This window comes from Haemaphysalis longicornis, unplaced genomic scaffold (genome assembly GCF_048455015.1).
Source record: "Haemaphysalis longicornis isolate Haplotype H1 unplaced genomic scaffold, Haemaphysalis longicornis Haplotype H1 scaffold_5, whole genome shotgun sequence".
NCBI lineage: Eukaryota > Metazoa > Arthropoda > Arachnida > Ixodida > Ixodidae > Haemaphysalis > Haemaphysalis longicornis.
Window position 1 is genome coordinate 4245319 of NW_027526385.1, and position 21140 is coordinate 4266458.

Consider the following 21140-nt stretch of genomic DNA (forward strand, 5'->3'; position numbering starts at 1 on the left):
GTTTGAAACTTCGCCAAGATGGGTCTGCAGGTTTTCACAGTGGAGCTGTTGTTACTGGCCGTAAGTTTGGTGTTGCAGAAAACTACCCGAGAGGAACGCTATGGCGCAGCTGTCGCAATATCCGCTAGACAATGGAAGGACACGTGATAAGACCTGCTCGAACTAAAAGCCATGTCATAGCGTGCGCCTCTCGGTTCGTTCGTATAAGAACCAGTATTCGTGTCGTCGCGCGCATGCGCTTAGTATCGTAAAAGAGCCCTTCACGTGACAGCGCCTGCGCAGTAACTTTGCACCCACATCACGTGACTAATACAACGACTTCTTCGACGCATACGACGACGACGACGACGACGACAGCTAGCATTATGGAATAAACTATAAAACTTGTGTCCGTCAATGGTCACCTAAAACTTCACCATTCAAGTCTTGCGCGTGAGTGCAAGCTTACCTGATTTTTTTGTTGATTAGTTGAATTGACGGTTTGGGGTTGTTACTTTAAAGGGCATAAGGCGCAGTGTGATTTACTTTGTCGTTGCCACTTTTGGGAGAATGGCCTCACGGTTACTGGTGTTACTGGTGTGTACACTTGGTGACCCATGTTTCTGAATATCGCTTTTTGTTGTTTGGTTGGAGGATGTTTTTGTTGGTTTTATTGCGTGAACGAGAAACAGGGAGACTGTCGGGAAAAATTCTGCGTCACTGCGTCAACCGAGCCGCGCCCCTCCGTCAGCAGAGTGAGCGAAAGGGGAGTGAACAACGATAGAAAGGCGATTTTGCGCGGGGAACCTTCAAAACACGTTGCCATGGAGACAAGTAAAAGCGTGGAACGCAAGCAGTCGTATACATAGCCTCGATGGGTCTTGTGACTCAGGCGACCGCTAGTCTGCTAGTATGCAGCCAGTGCGGGCGGCAAAGGCAAGGGAATCTTAATGACGGCGACGGTAAGCCGATACTATATATTGGGAAACAAACGGAGCGACAGGGCGCCAATGCCACGGCTAAAGCACACAAATGGTACCACTGAGACGGTTAGAGCGCAATTCACGGCGGCAAGGTGTGCGAAGAACGGGAGAGAAGGATTGCGTCACGGACGTTCGTGTACGTAAGGAGCAGTTCGTGCACATCGCGCTGAGCGTTAACACGCATACCTAAAACTCCCCTAATGGATATTCAAAATTTCGTCAGGGATTTCTTGGTGGATCTTTAAGGAGGAGAGGAAGAAAAAAACTTTATTTATCCTTTTCGTTGTGAGCAGAGCATCTTTTTCACAGCACTTGGAAATCTTCAGCTCGTATCGGGCAGTATTTTCACCCATTCTACGGGCGATGAGCAATCTACAGTCGTAGTGTAACAGTGTGCCACATAGTTTTGAAACGGTTACATTTTACAGTTCCGGCGGCGGCACACAAACAGTTCAAGTGAGTCCAGCAGTAACAATCATCAATGCGGCACGAGTTTCAGCTCTTCGAATAGTCGCGCAGTGTGCTTTACCCCGGTTCAAAGAATCCAGTATGTTACCATATATACCACGGTTCAAAGAATACAGGATGTTACTCCCTACCTCTGTCGGTATATGCCTCCCCCCCTTCCGCTTTTATCATTCCGGTGAAGCGGCTTTACTCGGCGCCGCTTGTATGCTCCTCCTCGCCACGGCCGACCTGCTTTTCACAATAGTTCTGCCCCTCGCAACCATCGACGCCTATTTCACAAGTTGCACAATCGGCTGATAACAGCAGTAGCGCCGTTACCAGATGATTGCGGAGAATCAACAGAAGCACGAATGGGCGTTAAAACTACGGAAAGCCCCTGCCGCCTCAAATTCCACATCGTGTAGCATCTGCGACTCCTTCCCGGATGTAGAGCAGCTTGCCAACTTGGAACGCCGAAGTGAGCCCATAATTCCTTGAAATGCTTTCGGAGTGACATTTTTGTGGGAGTATTTCGCACCTAAGCCCCAGCTGTTGTCGGTTTATGCGTGCACACGTTGATTATGGAAGGAGGGGGTGTGTACACGCACCTATATGATTTTTTTATTTCGTTGCAGGGGATGAATATAAGCCTTTTTTTTTGTGTGTAAGTAGCTGTGATAATCAGCCTGGTTTGAAAGCCCGAGAGCCGCATTTCAAATAAAAACTCGCATAGCGCGTTCGCTTAACACCGAAATGATGAAACTGGTGCTCGATGAAATGTAAAACTTCGCGCCAAATGTTCGAGAGCTCGCTCCTAGGTCACTGTTCGAACAAGCACCCAGTATCATACCAGCGGCAGACCAGAGAAAAAGAGTATGTAAAAGAAAAGTGAATAAAGCTGATTGAATGAACGAATGAATCATATACAACGACCAATGCCAAGTGGGGGAGGGATACAGCTGTTAGCGTTACGTTTGCCGTTCGAAGAATGGGATTCATTAGGTGATTTTCGCTCACTGCGCACTGTCCCCACATAAAATGCAACAACATATCCCGTGGTTCAAAGATTCTGAATTCTTGAATGAACGTGGATACACCCGAAAAAAGTCTAAAGAAGGAGGGAACTGCTCCCATGACTATAGAAAGCCTTTCCACAAAATGGCGCGATTGACTTTTTGTAGAGATTTTCCGGCCGCCGACATTTGGACGAGGTTTGATGGAGCGCCACTTCTGAACAGGAAAGGTCCAATGTGGGCTGACTGGAGCAAAGTGAAGGCTGATAATACAGAAAGCACGCCCCATTTGCTCAAAACGCGCTTACCGTCGCGCAACAGGCCCACCGTGATGCAACAGCAACCAAAACGAAAAATTTTACATCGCTCCGTCCGACGAAGATGGTTGAACGCGAAGCGTTTTCGTGAGGGATTCCATGGTTGTCGCCCGAGTTTGAATTTTGACTCTTTGTGCTTTGGATTTTACTGGGACGCAGTTTAGAATTTTGATCGCAGCGGCTTTAAGCTTTCGCCATTTCATTTCGCACGAAGCTTCGCGTTCAACCACCTTCGTCGTTAGACGAAGAGATTCATTATTTCTGGGTATAATTCTGCACGTTTATGCAGCCTTCTCCAAATTCAGTTGCTTCAACAATCGGGCTATGCACTGTAAGAATCCCACACGCCAGACTTTACTTGACGAGCGCCAGCATGCTGCCACTAAGTTCATTCCGGATATAAAATCGAGTGGTGTTCTTTTAACCAGCACGGAAGTCATTATATCTGAATTTGGAAATTATTATAAGAATCAATTCAGTGTTGAATCTGGTTCTGTTGATAGGGACCTTTTGGGGAGCTTTGTCTTAGTAGATCCATTGAGCGGTGAAGATAATTCAATAAGTGGCCATATTACCGTAGAAGAGATAGAGGCCGCAGTCGATCAGCTTCCGGTTTCCCAAACCCCTTGAACTGATGTACTGCCCGAAGAGTTTCATAATCTTGTAAGTTTCTTTGATATGCAGTTTTCTCCGCACATTTTTATTGTTGGCTGGATGTAAATTATTTTTCCCCGTGACTCACGAAACCCATGCAGTACTAATTCTGAAAAGTAGAGACCTTGAAAAATTGCGATGTATGTATAGCTACAGACCAATATCTGAAAAATGTTGATCACAAAATATACGGTAAGATATTACGCAATCGTCTGAAGTTTGCTATGTCTATACGTATTGGCCAGCATCAAACGCGTGGATTGCGCGATCGATCAATACACGCAAATGTACACATTGCGCGAACAGTTTCTTAGTTCTTTAAATACTCCTATTTGCAGCTAGCGTTACTGCAGATGCATGTATCAAAAGAGTTTGATCGCGTTTATTACTCATTTTTGTTTTCTTTATTGGAGCGGACTGACGTGGTTCAGGGGTTTTCAGGGGAGAGGCTCTGCGTTATAGTCAGTGTTCCAACCGCCTAAATGTTAATGGCCAGATTGCGAACCCGTGTTTATACATCCGTCAGTAAAGCAAGGTTGTCGGCTATCACCTTTACTTTTTGCACTCTACTTAGCTTCTTTATGTCGCAGTGTGCTGCAGTGCAGTAGCATTCGGTGTTTTAATATGCTCAGAACCTGACTCAAACTACTGGTGTATTCTAGCGACTTGGCCTTTTTCTGTAGTGATAAACCGAGCATTGATAAAGTTATTTCTATGACAAACGAATTCGCGTTAGGTTTTGGTGCTAAGGTCAACCTTTTGAAGAACTCCGGACTACGGTTCGTTCTCCTCAAGGGCACTAACACCAACTGAGTATCCAATGGTCCTGTGTGCCAACTAAATATCTCGGCGTTCCGCTAGACTCCTATCGACACAGCACCTATTATTAGAGGAGACGCACTGAAGCCCTTAGTAGTTATTCACAGGCTTTCGCGCCGCATAGCCTGTAAATTCTTGGAAGGGCCCAGGCATGTAACATGTTCTTGTTATCAAAATTGGTCTATGTATAATGCGAATTGCTCATTGCGGTCGGAGTAACATCAAGTATTCGCAATACTTGTGTGATCATCTACCATAGAGCCAATAAGGCGTGATAATATTTTTATAACACTGTGCTGGTGGGCTGGGATTATCCATCTCTTTGTGCGTCAAATATTTGCACGGTTCTTTTTTTTCGGGACTCAACCCTGTTATTCGCGTATTTTGCAAGTTAATCCCGGTAATGTTTTGCCTAATCTTGTTGTGTCATCATCATTTTCGCCCAGACCTTGTTTGTGGTGGTTCATGTGTGAAGTGTACACTTCATTACAGTTTTAGTTCGTTTTCACCAGGTTTTATGTTCACTGTGTCTCATGTTAAATTCTGCAAGGACCAAATTTCTATGCTTTCTCTAGCACCAATGTATAAAACTGGTCATTCTAACTGGCTTGGACAAGGTGTGTTCTTACGGGACCGTACAATGCCGCTTTCTCCTTCGACAAAAACGTTCTTCTTCAAACTGCAAACCGAAACTCTGCCTGTTAAGACGTGGCTGCACAACCGGAACATTTTTGTCTTCTGTAAGCTATCCCCTGTGTGATTTAGCGGAAACAATTAGGCACTGCTTCATAAATTGTAAGGATGCCATGCTCTTTTGTAATGTCCTCTAATTAGCTCTTAAGAGGGAATTTTGAATTGACTGCACATAGTATATGGTATCTCGTACCACCCGCAGACGGTTACATGCCACATGATTGTGTTTTTCTAATTGCTTTGCATAGTTTATGGAAAACGCGAATGCTGGGTAGGCACGCTGAGCCTATGATTTCTTCCAGATCCCACCACTGCCCGACGATCATTAATCATAAAGATATTTACGAACAAAATGATTCTTGCCCTGACTGGTATCCCCTACTTATTAGTGGCTCACTGTTGCCACCGTTTTAAACCGAATGTACAGTCGGCCGGAAAAGTAACCGGACCACCGCTCACGCAGCCGGAGAGGCTGCTGCGGCGCACCGCGGCGCTGTTATCTCGCTGTGCTCGCTTACGACGAGAGTGGCACGCTTGACGCCAAACTTCCCCTCGCCCTCGTGCGGGTGCTTGCCACGCTTGATAAACTTCTAGTGCAGCGTTCGCCTTTAATCCAGCACATGGCGCAGTCGCGCTGCAGCGCACGGCCGGAGGGCCACAAACCGCGGCGCTAGGAAGGAACGAAAACCCGCTCTGCTTTTTGTACGCGGTTTATGTTCGCCTCATGCTGCCTATCAGTGCCTGTAGGATGCGTCCACCGCCGCTGGATTTTGGATAAGACGGCACAATGCACCGTACCGAAGGCTACCGTGACGTTCGTTTTTCCACGCCGGAGCGATGTTATAGTGTCGAAATTGCCTTTTCGGCATCATGTCCGGACGTGGGTTTAATACTACTTACAGGGAGACCTCTGAAGACCGATTTAATTAGCTAGTAGGATATTCTTTCGGTGACGAATTTTCTTTACAGGCGTACCGCCAGGATGAATGATTTCGAAGACGAATCGCAAAACATCAGATATTCCTGAAACTTTATTCATGAAATCTGACAGTACTGGCATTCAGCGGTCCTCAGTGGGGCGAAAAGTTGCCGGCTACAGCGACGACTTGGCCGACTCGCCTGGGCATGGAGTCGTACAGCGCCGCCACTATCTCGGGACGCCCGCGCAGCGCTTCCCACTCTTCCTTCACGGCGAGCCACAGCTGCTCCGCTGTGCCACCGCAAAGGCGTCGTGAGGCAAGCGTCTTCTTCAGCAGTCCCCATATGTTTTCGATGGGGTTGAGATCAGCCCCGTTAGGGGGCCATGGCAGCTGAGGCACGCCACAGCGCTCCAGGAGTGCGCTCACACTGCGTGCTTTGTGCACGGGGCTCCTATCATGCTGGAGCAGGTAGCAGCCATCCTGGAACGGCCCGTCCAGGACGTACGGGATCAGGTGCTCGGTGAGGACTTCACAGTACCTCGCCCCGGTGAAGGAGCCCTCGATCCGCACGAGTGGGCCCAGGCCGTCCCGACTGATGGCACCCCAGACACTGACCGAGCAGCGGCCGCTGCTGAGCACGCTGTGGGTGTAGGCGGGGTTATACCTGAGAGTATGGGAGAGCAAGCATTAACATCTGTCGGGTCCAAAAGCGTGGAGCGTCCTCATTCTGTTGCGGAAATGAAATAAAGATGGAGGCTTAAATTACACAAAATTTAACATTTTACCCACACTGATATGGAATACGCGCGAATGAAACACTTAAATGGTAGTCAATGCTGTACCCATGTCAAGTCAGGTGGTAAGGGGAAAATGAGGTTGCATTCTCCAGACTATGACGCGTTGCAAACCATCCGTATAGGTTATTGACAGGTTAATCTAACTTAACCCGCGATTCCCGTGAGCCGCAAGGGTGCCAGTTCATACCTGCTGTTCAACGGACGCCACACACGCTGCTGTTGGTCCCAGCGTGTGCAGAAGGTAGACTCGTCCGTGAAAATCACCTCCCGCCACTCCTCTGCCGACCACTGCTCGAAAGCTCGGGCGAAGTTCAGTCGCTCCTCCCGCTGCTTCGTTGACAGGTGCGGTTTCTGAGCGGCAATGCAGTTCACGAGACCCGCCTCTCGCAATCTGCTCCTGATTGTGTCGCAGCAGCAACTGAGATCCAGAGCATCGTGGATCTCCCTGGAGTTGAGAAATGGGTCGACAACAGCGGCAGCAACAATCCATTCATCCTCTGTCAACGTGGTCACCCTCGGCCGCCCACTGCGCTGAGCATCACAAATTCTCCCATCTTCATCTCTATACGCTGTAAGAATGCGGCTCACCGATGTTCGGCTCCTACCGGTGCGGCGGCAGATTTCACGCTGAGGGACACCTTCGTGGTGAAGCCGGACGATCAGCCTTCTCTCCTCTATCGGCACTCGCGGTGGCATTCTGGCTAAGTAAAAAGCCCGATGCGACCGTTCGAGCTTTTAAAGGTTTTTTACACTTTAAAGGTTTTTTACACTTTTTTTTCACACTTCCGGCTTCACCACGAAGGTGTCCCTCAGCGTGAAATCTGCCGCCGCACCGGTAGGAGCCGAACATCGGTGAGCCGCATTCTTACAGCGTATAGAGATGAAGATGGGAGAATTTGTGATGCTCAGCGCAGTGGGCGGCCGAGGGTGACCACGTTGGCAGAGGATGAATGGATTGTTGCTGCCGCTGTTGTCGACCCATTTCTCAACTCCAGGGAGATCCGCGATGCTCTGGATCTCAGTTGCTGCTGCGACACAATCAGGACCAGATTGCGAGAGGCGGGTCTCGTGAACTGCATTGCCGCTCAGAAACCGCACCTGTCAACGAAGCAGCGGGAGGAGCGACTGAACTTCGCCCGAGCTTTCGAGCAGTGGTCGGCAGAGGAGTGGCGGGAGGTGATTTTCACGGACGAGTCTACCTTCTGCACACGCTGGGACCAACAGCAGCGTGTGTGGCGTCCGTTGAACAGCAGGTATGAACTGGCACCCTTGCGGCTCACAGGAATCGCGGGTTAAGTTAGATTAACCTGTCAATAACCTATATGGATGGTTTGCAACGCGTCGTAGTCTGGAGAATGCAACCTCATTTTCCCCTTACCACCTGACTTGACATGGGTACAGCATTGACTACCATTTAAGTGTTTCATTCGCGCGTATTCCATATCAGTGTGGGTAAAATGTTAAATTTTGTGTAATTTAAGCCTCCATCTTTATTTCATTTCCGCAACGGAATGAGGACGCTCCACGCTTTTGGACCCGACAGATGTTAATGCTTGCTCTCCCATACTCTCAGGTATAACCCCGCCTACACCCACAGCGTGCTCAGCAGCGGCCGCTGCTCGGTCAGTGTCTGGGGTGCCACCAGTCGGGACGGCCTGGGCCCACTCGTGCGGATCGAGGGCTCCTTCACCGGGGCGAGGTACTGTGAAGTCCTCACCGAGCACCTGATCCCGTACGTCCTGGACGGGCCGTTCCAGGATCGCTGCTACCTGCTCCAGCATGATAGGAGCCCCGTGCACAAAGCACGCAGTGTGAGCGCACTCCTGGAGCGCTGTGGCGTGCCTCAGCTGCCATGGCCCCCTAACGGGGCTGATCTCAACCCCATCGAAAACATATGGGGACTGCTGAAGAAGACGCTTGCCTCATGACGCCTTTGCGGTGGCACAGCGGAGCAGCTGTGGCTCGCCGTGAAGGAAGAGTGGGAAGCGCTGCGCGGGCGTCCCGAGATAGTGGCGGCGCTGTACGACTCCATGCCCAGGCGAGTCGGCCAAGTCGTCGCTGTAGCCGGCAACTTTTCGCCCCACTGAGGACCGCTGAATGCCAGTACTGTCAGATTTCATGAATAAAGTTTCAGGAATATCTGATGTTTTGCGATTCGTCTTCGAAATCATTCATCCTGGCGGTACGCCTGTAAAGAAAATTCGTCACCGAAAGACTATCCTACTAGCTAATTAAATCGGTCTTCAGAGGTCTCCCTGTAAGTAGTATTAAACCCACGTCCGGACATGATGCCGAAAAGGCAATTTCGACACTATAACATCGCTCCGGCGTGGAAAAACGAACGTCACGGTAGCCTTCGGTACGGTGCATTGTGCCGTCTTATCCAAAATCCAGCGGCGGTGGACGCATCCTACAGGCACTGATAGGCAGCATGAGGCGAACATAAACCGCGTACAAAAAGCAGAGCGGGTTTTCGTTCCTTCCTAGCGCCGCGGTTTGTGGCCCTCCGGCCGTGCGCTGCAGCGCGACTGCGCCATGTGCTGGATTAAAGGCGAACGCTGCACTAGAAGTTTATCAAGCGTGGCAAGCACCCGCACGAGGGCGAGGGGAAGTTTGGCGTCAAGCGTGCCACTCTCGTCGTAAGCGAGCACAGCGAGATAACAGCGCCGCGGTGCGCCGCAGCAGCCGCTCCGGCTGCGTGAGCGGTGGTCCGGTTACTTTTCCGGCCGACTGTACATAATTGCTCATTGTGTTTAGTTTCATTTTTTACCTTGTATTCAACTTGTCTGTATGTACACATGCTTGTGAACATGTGTTGCAAATATATTATATTTTACATTGGCTTATAGCGCAAAAAATATTATGCGGCAAAGAAAAGAAATGGCGGAATCACACGAGGCGTTTGTTTTCAGAATGAGCCAGATCCATCTAAGGCGAATTTGCGAAACAAGATGAAGTTTGTTACCGGAGATAAATGCAACGCCGTCAAAGCTACTATAGGATATATTTTACATGTCAGCTAAGAAAAGTTAATGGCCACAAGAAATTAAAAATTATGCCATGAATTAGAGCAATATTGGGGTGTTTGAATTGGGCTCAAATTAAATTGAAACACCCAAGTTGATGCGGTATTCCTTTGAAAACTTTATTTAATCTACCAAGCATAGTACCATTGAGTTTTGGTGGAAAGTCCCTAGGATACTTTTCTTGGGCACGCCTGAAGGCACTCATGACGTAAGCAAGCTCTTCATTGCTTTGCGATGAATTTTCAGAACGCTTCACAAGAAGGCTGCTCATACGTTTTTCTTCAACTTAATGAAGTGGTTCTTTCTCTCTGAGGGAGGTGGGGGGAAGGGATTTGCGAGTGCTTGCAAGCGGCGGCTATTTAATTAAGTACTAAAATGGCAAATATGGGAGTAAAAAAATTAAAATAACTATAGTCATTTCGTAAGGATGGGTGAGACAAAATGAAAACGTTTTTTGACATCTCTCAGTTTCATTTCGTTCACTTTTTCTTTTATTCACTTCGTCATTGACATCTGGGGTCAGATATTTCGCCGATATCCTAATTGCCGTCTGAACTCATAATAAGCCAGCTCCGAAAAGTAAAGGAAGGAAGGAAGGAAGAATATAGAAGAAAGGCAGGAAAGTTAACCTGGCTAGAGCCTAGTTTGCTATCCTGCACGTGGGAAAGGGGAAGTGGGCAAAAAAGAGAGAGGGAAAAAAAAGAGGAAAAGTTGGACCAGACACGTATGCCCAGCACTGAAACTTCTGGAGACACGCACAAAACAGTCTAAATGGTCAAGCCAAAAGTAAGCTCCCATTGGGCAAATGAATTTGGCTCATTTTGATCCGCGAAACCACAGGATCTGGCTCATTTTCGATACGAACTACGCGATCTGAGTACGCATTTTCAGTACGTTATCTCCACAATTTTCTTGCCACCACTTTTTTAGAGAAAAGTTGCCGAATTCGTCTTGTCAGTGCAGTTTAGTCAAACTCAGTTTCGGTTTCTGGATCTGGCTCATTCCAAAAAAAACAAAAACACCTCATATAGACGTCGGCTTCGTAACGCGAGCGACTCAGGTTCGATTCCGGTCACGGGAACATTTTTGTCTTTCACTTCACCTATGACCATCATCATCGTGAGAGAAAGTTACCTTTTGCTGCAGTGCGTTTTTGACGAACATACGCCATCAGTAAAACATCAAAAGCTTCGCTTTAAAAACACATTCGAATTGGCTGTGGCAAGGTAAGGAGGGGTATGTTGCATTTTTCACTAACTGTTTGGTGTATGTAGAAAACTGATAGCCCAAGCAATGGATTCGACGCTCACCATGTTTCAGTCCCACAGAAGCAGCTGTCAAGTTTTGATTGCATTCGACAAGCGAAATAAGTTGTATTTTTTATAATAATAATTATGATGTTGTTCAGGCTATCCCGTCGCATTTTATCTTTTCATAATCCACTTTGCAGCGGGGAGTGACCTCTACAAATTTCTGTATCGTCAACACAGCCAGTATTTCTCCTCAAAATGGGAATAAAATGTCAGGATCTGGAAATGATGTAAATACAAACAATTTGCAAACAAAAGAAAACCGCACAACCAACTTTTGCTGAAGTTATCTTTGCAAATCGCTCTGCTATAGAAATGACGAGTGCAGTCGCATTTATAATGTGAACTTTTCAAGCACAGCATCACCGTGAACTTTATGGCATTAAATGTCGAAGTAGAGACTTAGCTTTTAAAATAAAAGCTTGAAAGTTCCCCCAAAGTTTCACGGTACCTCCACTTGATATTATTAAGTACATTGAGTACATTGGGCTATTTGAACTTGCCCGAGTTCATTTACGCGAAAATAGCCCTTATATATTCGCAGCGCCAAATCTATGTCACGTAAATATGTTTCATGGCGCTGTTACATCGCCTGATATTGCCGCCGCACAAATATGCTTATGAAAATAAAAGGTGTGCGAAAGCATAAACGTGATTAGATCACAAAGGTAAGAAAGGGGCGCTGGTCCGACTCTCATAGATACGCAAAGAAGGCCTCCAATGGTTATTTTTTCTTAACTGTGTGACCTCATAAAAAAGGCATGACTGGCTCGAATTGTAAATTCGACGGAGAGACAGAATAACAAAATCGGATATGGTAATTTTATGATATGGTAGACTTAAACCTAAAACCGTGACCCAAACTGGCGCTAACACCAATTTGGCAAACGAGACACAGGAACAGTAGACACAGCGCAGTACTTGTCGTGTATCTCTCTCTGTCTTTGTCTTTTTTTGTGCTGTTTTGCTTAAATTTACTGAACTCCTCCCATGTCGCCTCGCCGATGGAACTTGAACCAGTAAAGAAACTGCCTACATGTAAAATGTCAGCAGAAAAGCGCACTAAGCATCTCAAAACAGTGGGTGGGTGAAATTAATTTTATGACAAGGTAGCGTAATAATTCAGAACTCCACTTAGATTCAGGCCCTGCTTTATGTTCCCAATGAAAGCTGGCGTCCGAAATGATCGTGGCAGACTTTTTCACGCGCCAGGAGCTTTAAAGTCTTAGAAGATGGGCTGGTGGTTAACCATGAGAACCGCCTGGAGAACATTGTTCAGAAAAAAAATTATCCTCATTCACTAAAACAAAGCAGTGATACGTATACCCACCCACTTCATCACAAAGTGTGGAGTAAATAGCGGACGTATTTGGTGATAAATGTCTTTCACTACCACATTGTGAGGGCTTCTCCTTCCATGAAGAAGTGATGGCTTTGACTTGTGGCCATCATATTCACCGAGCTTGGAACAATGAAACGGATATTACAAGGTATTAAATATGATTCATTGCGTTTGGGCCCTCGAATACCGATCTCGCGTGCTTTATTGGAACCGTATCTCGTTGTCATTGTTGAAACTTATTTGAAAATGGCGCTGTCATTTGGCGGGTGGGCTAGTGGGATCACACGGGAAAGAGCATGGGCTAGAGGTTCTTGTTCGGAATTTTGGCTTGACATTTTTTGCTGCTCTTCTTGACGAAATGCGTCTCCCTGAATTGGTATGACGTAATTATCAGTGATGGCCGTTTGTGCTGGTAGTCAGTGCAAAATTAAGAATTTGAATAACATTGAATTCTGGTGAAATTGGGCGCAGGGGCAACGAAGCACGCACAGAGCTCCGTGTCTTGTCTAAATTGAACTTTTTCGATCCTCATGTGCATAATTTTTGCGGCCCGACAGAGGTAAAATGTGATTAAGGGTGGCAAAGGAAACAATAACTCTACGTACTTTCCAAATTATTCTCGTTAACATGGGGCAGCGCCCATCGTCTACTGGTCTACAGTTAGAAAGGTGATCTATGTAACGTACTTAATTCGACGCGGATCCTGCAAAAATGTTCTCGCCATGTGGAAGAAAAAAAAAACTTCTACGTTGTTTATTGGTACTGTTCAGGGCGGCATTTGCTCTGACCTTTCATCTCATTGTTCAACGTTTTATGCAATGTGAAATGTAAGCTACGTTCCTTGAAATCACAACTGAATAAAATACAGAAGATAAAATATTATTTTAAATATTTAAGTGTCAAGTTTGCCGCCCTTCCCTGTCTCTTAAAGTAATGCATGCTGCGCAAATGTCGACGCCTGCTGTTGTGTCAAGCTCCCCGTCGTTCATTTCACATTTCATCGGTGTTGCACAGGGCTCCAAGAAAACACACACACACACGCACACACACACGCACACACGCACACACACACACACACGCACACACACACACACACACACACACACATATATATATATATATATATATATAGCGGGAAACAATTTCTTGGACACCGGTAAGTATAATGAAGAAAATGAAACACGTCGAAAGAGGACAGGTTTTAACGTTTCGACCGGGGACCGGCCTTCGTCAGGTTATTCTGACGAAGGCCGGTTCCCGGTCGAAACGTTAAAACCTGTCCTCTTTCGACGTGTTTCATTTTCTTCATATATATATATATATATATATATATATATATATATATATATATATATATATATATATATATATATATATATATATATATATATATATATATATATATATATACCACTCTTTTAACTAGACCATAAAGGAGCTTACAGAAACTGGAATAGTCATTACGCATAAAAAGTACTTAAAATTAAAGGTTGCATGTCTTGATTGCGTTTGGAGTGTGCTGAGGAACGTGCGTTTATTAGCGCCAGTGATTCCAAGTTCAATGGCGGTGAACAACATGCGATGATATATACTGACTGATCAAGTACATCTATCCTCCAGAGGATGTTGTTCTTCTGGTAAAGGTCAGGTCCCGACAGCCTATCCGCCATAAGGTTTCACTACAGGTGTGAGCGGAATTATAAATGCCAAAGAAAAATAAAACTTCCATGTTCTTCTCGAAGTCCCTGTCATAGTAACATGAAGTTTTTGCTGACCACCGCGAGCTTGCTACTTGTCTACATTTGCTGTGTAACCACTACTAATTATTCTACGCGGAGACGTCCATCGCTCTTTTGCAGTAAGTTCCTAAATAGACAGTGGTGCACAGAAGAAATTAATAATTATATTTTACGTTTAATTATTCAGCTTTAATCCAATATTACTGAAAATACCCGATCATAGAGGGAAAGGGGAAATATCTATTGCTGAGATATACCAAATGCCACAGATAAAAGGACACTTTTTGTGTTCGAGTAAAACATTTGCATTATTTCGGTTGAAAACGTATTTTGCCGACAGACCCAGTTAGTCTTCTCTCGCTTAACGTTTGGCTAATGATGAGTTCCATGCAGGAACTTACGTATACATTTTAAATGTTTGGTTGTTTTTCCAGAGGATTAGCTGTAAAACTAAATTGGGCGAGAATTTTAGACGCTGGTTGCCTGATGGTTTTAGCCGATGCTCTGTCTTGAAGGTCATTACTTCTGAGTCCAGTGATTGTGCCCAATCTTAAATTTAATTTAAATTTGCTGTCCACATTCAGTTTATCTTCGTTTTGTGGAGACCGTGTCGTGAAAAACAAGCGATTATTTTTTGGAATTCCCTTTCGCTCCGACAAGGAGGAGGATTTGATGCCAAAAGAAGGAGAAGATTTATGAGCTTTTTTCTCACAATTCTTTAGGTTCTACTATTTTCATATCTAGATGAAATTTTCGCAACGCCATAACACCTAATACGTTTACGCAGCTCAGTGCGGTGTGTTCTGACTTGAGAGTTCTGACAATGTTCTTATTTTTTCGCAGATATGACTTCCGCAAATAGAACTAAAGTATTGAAATGCTTTGGAGAGAAATATCCAAAGGTAAGGTGCGGTTATGTGTTCATTACATGTATGTAGTCTTATTTCTAAAATAATAACCGCTACTACAAGAAAATCACCACAGTCTGCAGAATAACTGAAGCGCGATAGAAGACAAAGGACTAGAGAAAGAGATGGTGCAGTCATTCAATGACAATTGATTTGATTTGGAAGAACCACCCAGTGTAAGTCGGTTAGCCTGAGAGCAGCACACTGGCTAGAAACACAAACATGTACGCTGAAATTTACGGTTTGTCGCTAAGACAGCGCTGCCAACTGTAACACAGCCACGCTGATGTGCGTTCACACAGTTGTGGCCGTCATATAATAAGATATTTTTTCAAAGGTTGAGACATCAAAGTGTCTCAACATCGGCCTAGCAGAATTCTGGGAAACACTGATTGATTGGGAGGCTTAACGCGCCAACGCAACGCAGGCGATGAGGTGTGTCGTAGTGGAAGGCTCGGAATTAATTTTGGCCACCTGGGGATCTTTAAAGTGCGGCGAAATCTCGAACACACGGGCGTTTTCGCTTTTCGCCTCCATTACAAAAGCGGCCGCAGCGGCCGGGAATCGAACCCACGTCCTTGAGCTCAGCAGCACAGCGCCTTAAAACATGTCCGTCCGAGCAATCTGGCTTCAGACGCGGCGCGTCAACATATCTAGCAGGTTGGGTGCTCGTTGGAGCGGCCTGTGCGACCGGTCATCCGGCAGCCAAACCGGTTCTCGAGGCGGAGACGCGTGCGGGGACGTGTGCTTTTCCGCTCTGTTCGACCCAAGGTTGGCGCGCAGCATGGGGAATCGGATTTCTCGGACGGACATGTGTCCCCCGCTTTAGCCCCTGAACCGCCGCGGTGGGTAGTTCTGGAAAACAGAGGAAAACATTGGCGAACAGCGCAAAGTAAAACGTTGGCGGCGCATCTGTTCACTTCGCTGCAAATGTCGTCAAAAGACAATAGTCCTCTGCCGCCCCGGCACGTGAATTTTATTTTCTCTTTTATTTTCTGCCTCTGACGCTCTTCTCCTCCTATCTTGCTTCTCCCATAATAAACACTGTGGAGGTTCGCTACGGCAAATTCAGTTATCCCGCGTTCCCCTGCTCGCGCGCCACGTACTAGAACCTTCGTCACTGTTGAACCTGTTGTAATGCGGTTACTAGGACTAGGCTTGGTCCCGGGCACTTTTTGTATTTATTGCTGGAGCCTTGTTTTTAACGCGTATTTTTATTTGATATCACACAAATCAAGCAGCCATGTAGTTGGAAAAAAAGAACATTGCACGTATCACTTATGAATTGATGTTTTGCCTCAAATATACCAAATGCTTCTTTTTGCTTAAGAATATTGAGAAGTATGAATCGGTTTCCAAAGTTGTATTTGTTTTTAAAGTTTTGTAGATATAAACCTCTCATTCAAGTATTCTCTTATGTTTTGGCCGGATGTCTAAATCGAAGGCGAGACAAAGACAGAGAGCATAAAATTTTCGGCCTAAGTAGCCCAAGAAACAGAAAGACTATCGCCTTTAAAAAAGGCAGGGGCGCACCGAGCTTTTTTGTCCCAGTCAGACAATGCTCACGAAGCTGGCCATGTAGCTGAGGAAGCTGACGATCTTGTGTATGTATAGAAGCCAGCGCAAGGTGGCCGCAATCAAACGGAAACCGAAACCAAAAAAGAAACTCAACCTCAAAAATCTTTGGCTCATACCCCTCACTTCGTGTTTAGCACAGCTTCTGAAACAGGACGTCCTCAACAGGCTTAAGCGATACATGAAATACAAGGATCTATACCGCACAGTATGGTGAGCTTCAACGCACGACCGTCTACCGGAAATACCATGCTCAGAATAAAGAAGCTGATTTCCGAGAGTGGCTGCGGATCCCTGACACAAGAGGCATACTTGGAGCAAAGCCAAAGCCTTTGATGTAGCCAAAGCCTTTGATAGAGTGACACACTGAGCTATTCTTGATAACCTTCAAAAGATCGGCATAAAAACGCAAACTATCTCTTTATCCGCTATCTTCTAGGCAACAGGACAGGCACACTCACTCTTGGCCACGTCAAAAGCGAAAATATAAGCCTTGGCAGCAGAAGAACGCCAGAAGGGTCGGGTTTATCTTCTTGCCTTCTCAATATGACCGTACTAGATCTACCCAAGAAACTAGAAGGAATACAGGACCTGAAGTCCAAGTTTTGTGTAGACGATATTGCGCCCTGGGGAAGGCGCAATAGGAAAGGCTACGACGCAGAAATAGAAGGACGACTAGAGTGCACCATTGACACAATGCACACTCATCATCCCCTAAGGGACATGATTGCTTGCATTGCTCCACCAAGAAGTAGCTGCGTACTTATCCTCCACCCTGCACAGCGAAAGAAATGGTCGACGTCTACTGATGGACGACAGATTTAGCTGCAATTCTAATCCTGGGACTACATATACACATGGCAGGAAGTGAAAAGGAAACCATACACACTGGACACGTAAACTACACATACAATCGGCTTTGTATGTTGAATCTTTATCAGAAAAAGGGATGAAATAACGAACCGCCACAAAACTTGCCCAGGCTTTCGTCATTAGCCACATCATTACCTCGTTCCTTACCTAGAAAGGGTAAGCCCAAAGGAATATGAAAAAAAAAGCAAGGATGTAATCTAAAGAGCATAGAAACCAGCTATTGGACAGTCCATCTCAACCACAAATGAGTTTCTACGCCTAGGGGCTTCCCAACTGCATCAGCAATTTTATAGAGGCACAACAGAAAGCACAATCTGAAGGACCCTAAAACGCCTGTGGGACGTTACATGCTGAGAAACTTTACATGCTTTAGGAATCGATGCAAGCAGAAGCCGTGAACATACCCACCGTACTACGAGAACAGCTAAGCACTACTCCACTAACCCTAAACATACATCCGATGAACAACAAAGCCAGCAGAATGGCCAGAGCCCCGGCCCTTACAAGAAAATGAGGCAATAATCCAAAGCAGCATTTGTAACTGCAGTGTACAATTCCCACATCGACGTCATGGCCATGGCAGTAGAGGACCACACATGACAAACCCTGTAGTCAGAGGCTGCTACTTGCAGAAAGTACTCCATTTGCAGAACAGGTGGTAATAGCTATAGCCATCACCGTAACTGAAGCCAAATGCGTTATCAACGACTTCAAAGGCGTACGCAGCTACAGCAAGAGCGGTTTTGACAAGTAGCCGTAAGAATACCCCAACAACTACGAGCACCGAAGTACAGGACAGCTCCACTGGTCAGGACTCCTGCACACGGAGATTTGCGGTGCAACGAACAGGCCCACACAGCTGCTTGCGGGATCGTCACCCGAGCACATTGAATCCAACTGCAGCGGAAACAGAACACTCACAGAAGGTCGACACCCTCAACTCATACAAAGAAATCACCTATTGCAAACTTAGCAGGTGCAAACTGAGAGATGTCCATCGCACGCTCAACGCTGCACAAGCCAAGGTATGGACAAAACTGCAAACCAATAGTTACCCGAACCCTGTGACGTGCAGTCACTTTCATCCAGAGATGATCACAGATAAATGAAAACACGGCAGCTGCGGTGTGTAGACCTCCAGCACATTATGTAGAAATGGCAGAAGAAACCACGGGGAGTCCGAGTAAGGACCCTTACCACCACGCACCACTACCAAACATGTTACGTGGCGGCAGGACAAATGACGTGAACAACGAGTGAACGAGTAGGCCTTTACTGGGCGGTCGTCATCTTTGCACGAGCGGCTATGGGAACTGCGTACATCGCCTTCTTCGTAGATTGCCAGCATGGTGGTGTGTGGTGCTCTCTCACCTCGTCTTTTTCACGGAACAATATCAAACACAGAGCAGTTGGAGCCCCGCTGCGCAACTCAGATCCCCTAATCAAAGTACGCCTTCGCCAGTGGACGAAAGAAGCCGCCACGAAACAAAATCTTCTTGGGGACTAACATGGGAAAGGGGCGCCCAACCTCTACTTCTGGGCAACCGGGTTCAAATTCCAAATGTACTGAAATGCATTTTTGTTTTTTCATTACAGCGAGCGCCATGTCGGTGCCATTCGTGTTGACTCCAACGGTGTCAGTCACTTCTCGCGTTAGAGGAGGCATATCTGACTTTTGACTTAAAAGTAACATTAATTAAACCGTGATTACACAAAGCTTGACTTTCCTGTAGGACGCATCACAGTGACCAGCTACAAAATACGAAAGACCTTGCCGCTTTATATTCTTCAATAGTTTTGTTCCCACCCAAGTATTTTTATAGCGAAATTTCCAGCGCGAGGCATTTTTTAAACCCTCGCGCTCGAAGCGTCGTTATTACCAAAGTCATTGGAAATTTTTTGGCTTCTAAAAGGTGTTAGAAACGCCACCACCAAATGTGGACGCCTTTGGGAACATAGTTTGGACCACGGTGTAAGAATATTTGGATTTAGAGCTTATACGTGCCACCACATGAATAGGCGTTTTTGAGTGGATTAGTTAGTATTTCGCATCGTTTTTAAGATCAAAACATCTTATAGACCTCAAGTTTATCAATCTTATCATTTGGATATGCATTGTGAGTAGGTCGCTATCAATAGCAACATTTTCTGGGTCAGCACAGTGAAAATAGGTGGGTGCGTGTGTGACGTATATGTTTTTCCTAGGGGTGACCGCAGTGAACGCTCATGAGAAATAAATGTTTTTTTTACCTTTAACCGATAGTCTGTGCCACCTTTGTCGTGTGCTGCAAAGCTAGTAGGAGATGCAATTTACTTATATATTTCACCGAAATTCTGTGCCCCCGATGTCGTATGCTACAAAACTTCGCTGGCCATTCACCTTCACAGAGTGCAATGGTTGGTTATTTTTTTTTTGTTTTTGTGCTTGCACCGTTATAGTTAAAGTCAATAAGGCAATGTAAATTTTGCACCCAAAGAAGTCTTCAGAAATGTCTTCATTGCTCCTGTTCCTAGGCTCGCACACTTATAGTTTGTTTGAGGACGTGTGGAGGATTTCTTCTCTTTATACACTCAGTGTTCATTGAGCCGCGCTGCGCAAAAATGATGGCCATGTTTTATGCCACAGCGGCGTATTTATATGCAAGAAAAACCTTCCTTCTGATTTAGAAATGAGTTGTACAGTTGCATTCTCCTTAGATGAAGGCGTCAACTTGGGAGAGTTCCTGATAGGGTAATATTGTACCTTACATTTCAGATAATCTGAAGTGGGCTGAGATTAGGAGTTTACGAATTTACGAATTAGTAATTACAAATTACAAATTTATGAGTTTACGAATTAGGAGTTTACGAAATAGGATTAAGAATGTACAAGCGATTAGAATAATAAGAAAATGCATCTCGACAAGAGGGTGTTCTTATTTCTTGTAATTAGCGCAGCAAAACAACCGGTTTGAAATGCGAAGTAAAAAAATATGAAGCGTTACCTTGAATAAAAAGTGCAGTCGTGGGTGTGTGAAGCCTTCAACTTTGTAAAACTGCTAGCCTTCAACAATGGCGACGCAACACAATAAAGTGGGATGTTAAAACTACTACATTTGCTGAGCCAATGCATCTTTAGCGTTGAAACAATTGACATTATTAACAGCGGAGCTGTTGTAGGTCGACCCTTTTTGTCCGTCTGCTGTGCGTCCTGCGTCACGCAGGGGTAGGAGCAGGTTCTCAGGCCCGCCGACGGCCTCTATCGGTGGATCCCACCACTGAAGTTTAGCGCCGACTCCTCCGCGCGAACCGTACAGTTTTCGCAGCGGCCGCGCTGTCGTTCCCGGGCGAGCGGCCGTTGACATTCGAGCCGACACAAGAGAACCCCAGCTGCGCTGTTTCAGCAGATTTCACACTGGGAGAAACTGCGTTTAATTTTTTTTCACTTTCCTTTCAGTTCAACAAGATCCTGAATAAGACTCTCGGCCCAAGCTACCGCGTCTATCTGGGTGACTTTCTTTGTTATTATGCCGTAAATAACTGTTTTAACAAAGGCACTATTCTGAAAACCCCTCCGTAGACGCATCGCTCCGGCATTGTGGCGCTTCGTGTTCCATTGGGTCCGCATCGTGCCGCTTTGGTCGTCTTGACAGAAAACGGGTGCCGCTCCGCTGATTCAGCGTCTGACCATAGCCTCCTGAACTACTACGTATATTACCCCTTCTGAAGGTAAACGAAAGAGCGTGCTGGGGACAACGTGAGTAGG

The 21140-nt window shown here is 46.0% G+C and overlaps 1 protein-coding gene across 3 annotated transcripts in view; it reads left to right on the forward strand.

Annotated features, from left to right (window-relative positions):
- Positions 1–14045: 14045 nt before the first annotated feature.
- The window catches only part of LOC144139021 (uncharacterized), a 74493-nt gene continuing 67398 nt past the window's right edge, over positions 14046–21140 (forward strand). For 2 of the 3 annotated variants that reach the window (XM_077671516.1, XM_077671517.1), the window contains exons 1-3: positions 14046–14158; positions 14883–14941; positions 20832–20906. In XM_077671516.1, coding sequence (XP_077527642.1) covers positions 14059–14158; positions 14883–14941; positions 20832–20906 — 234 coding nt within the window. In that variant the 5' untranslated portion in view covers positions 14046–14058. The remainder of the gene's footprint in view (positions 14159–14882; positions 14942–20831; positions 20907–21140) is intronic. The other variant, XM_077671519.1, reaches the window with a different exon arrangement.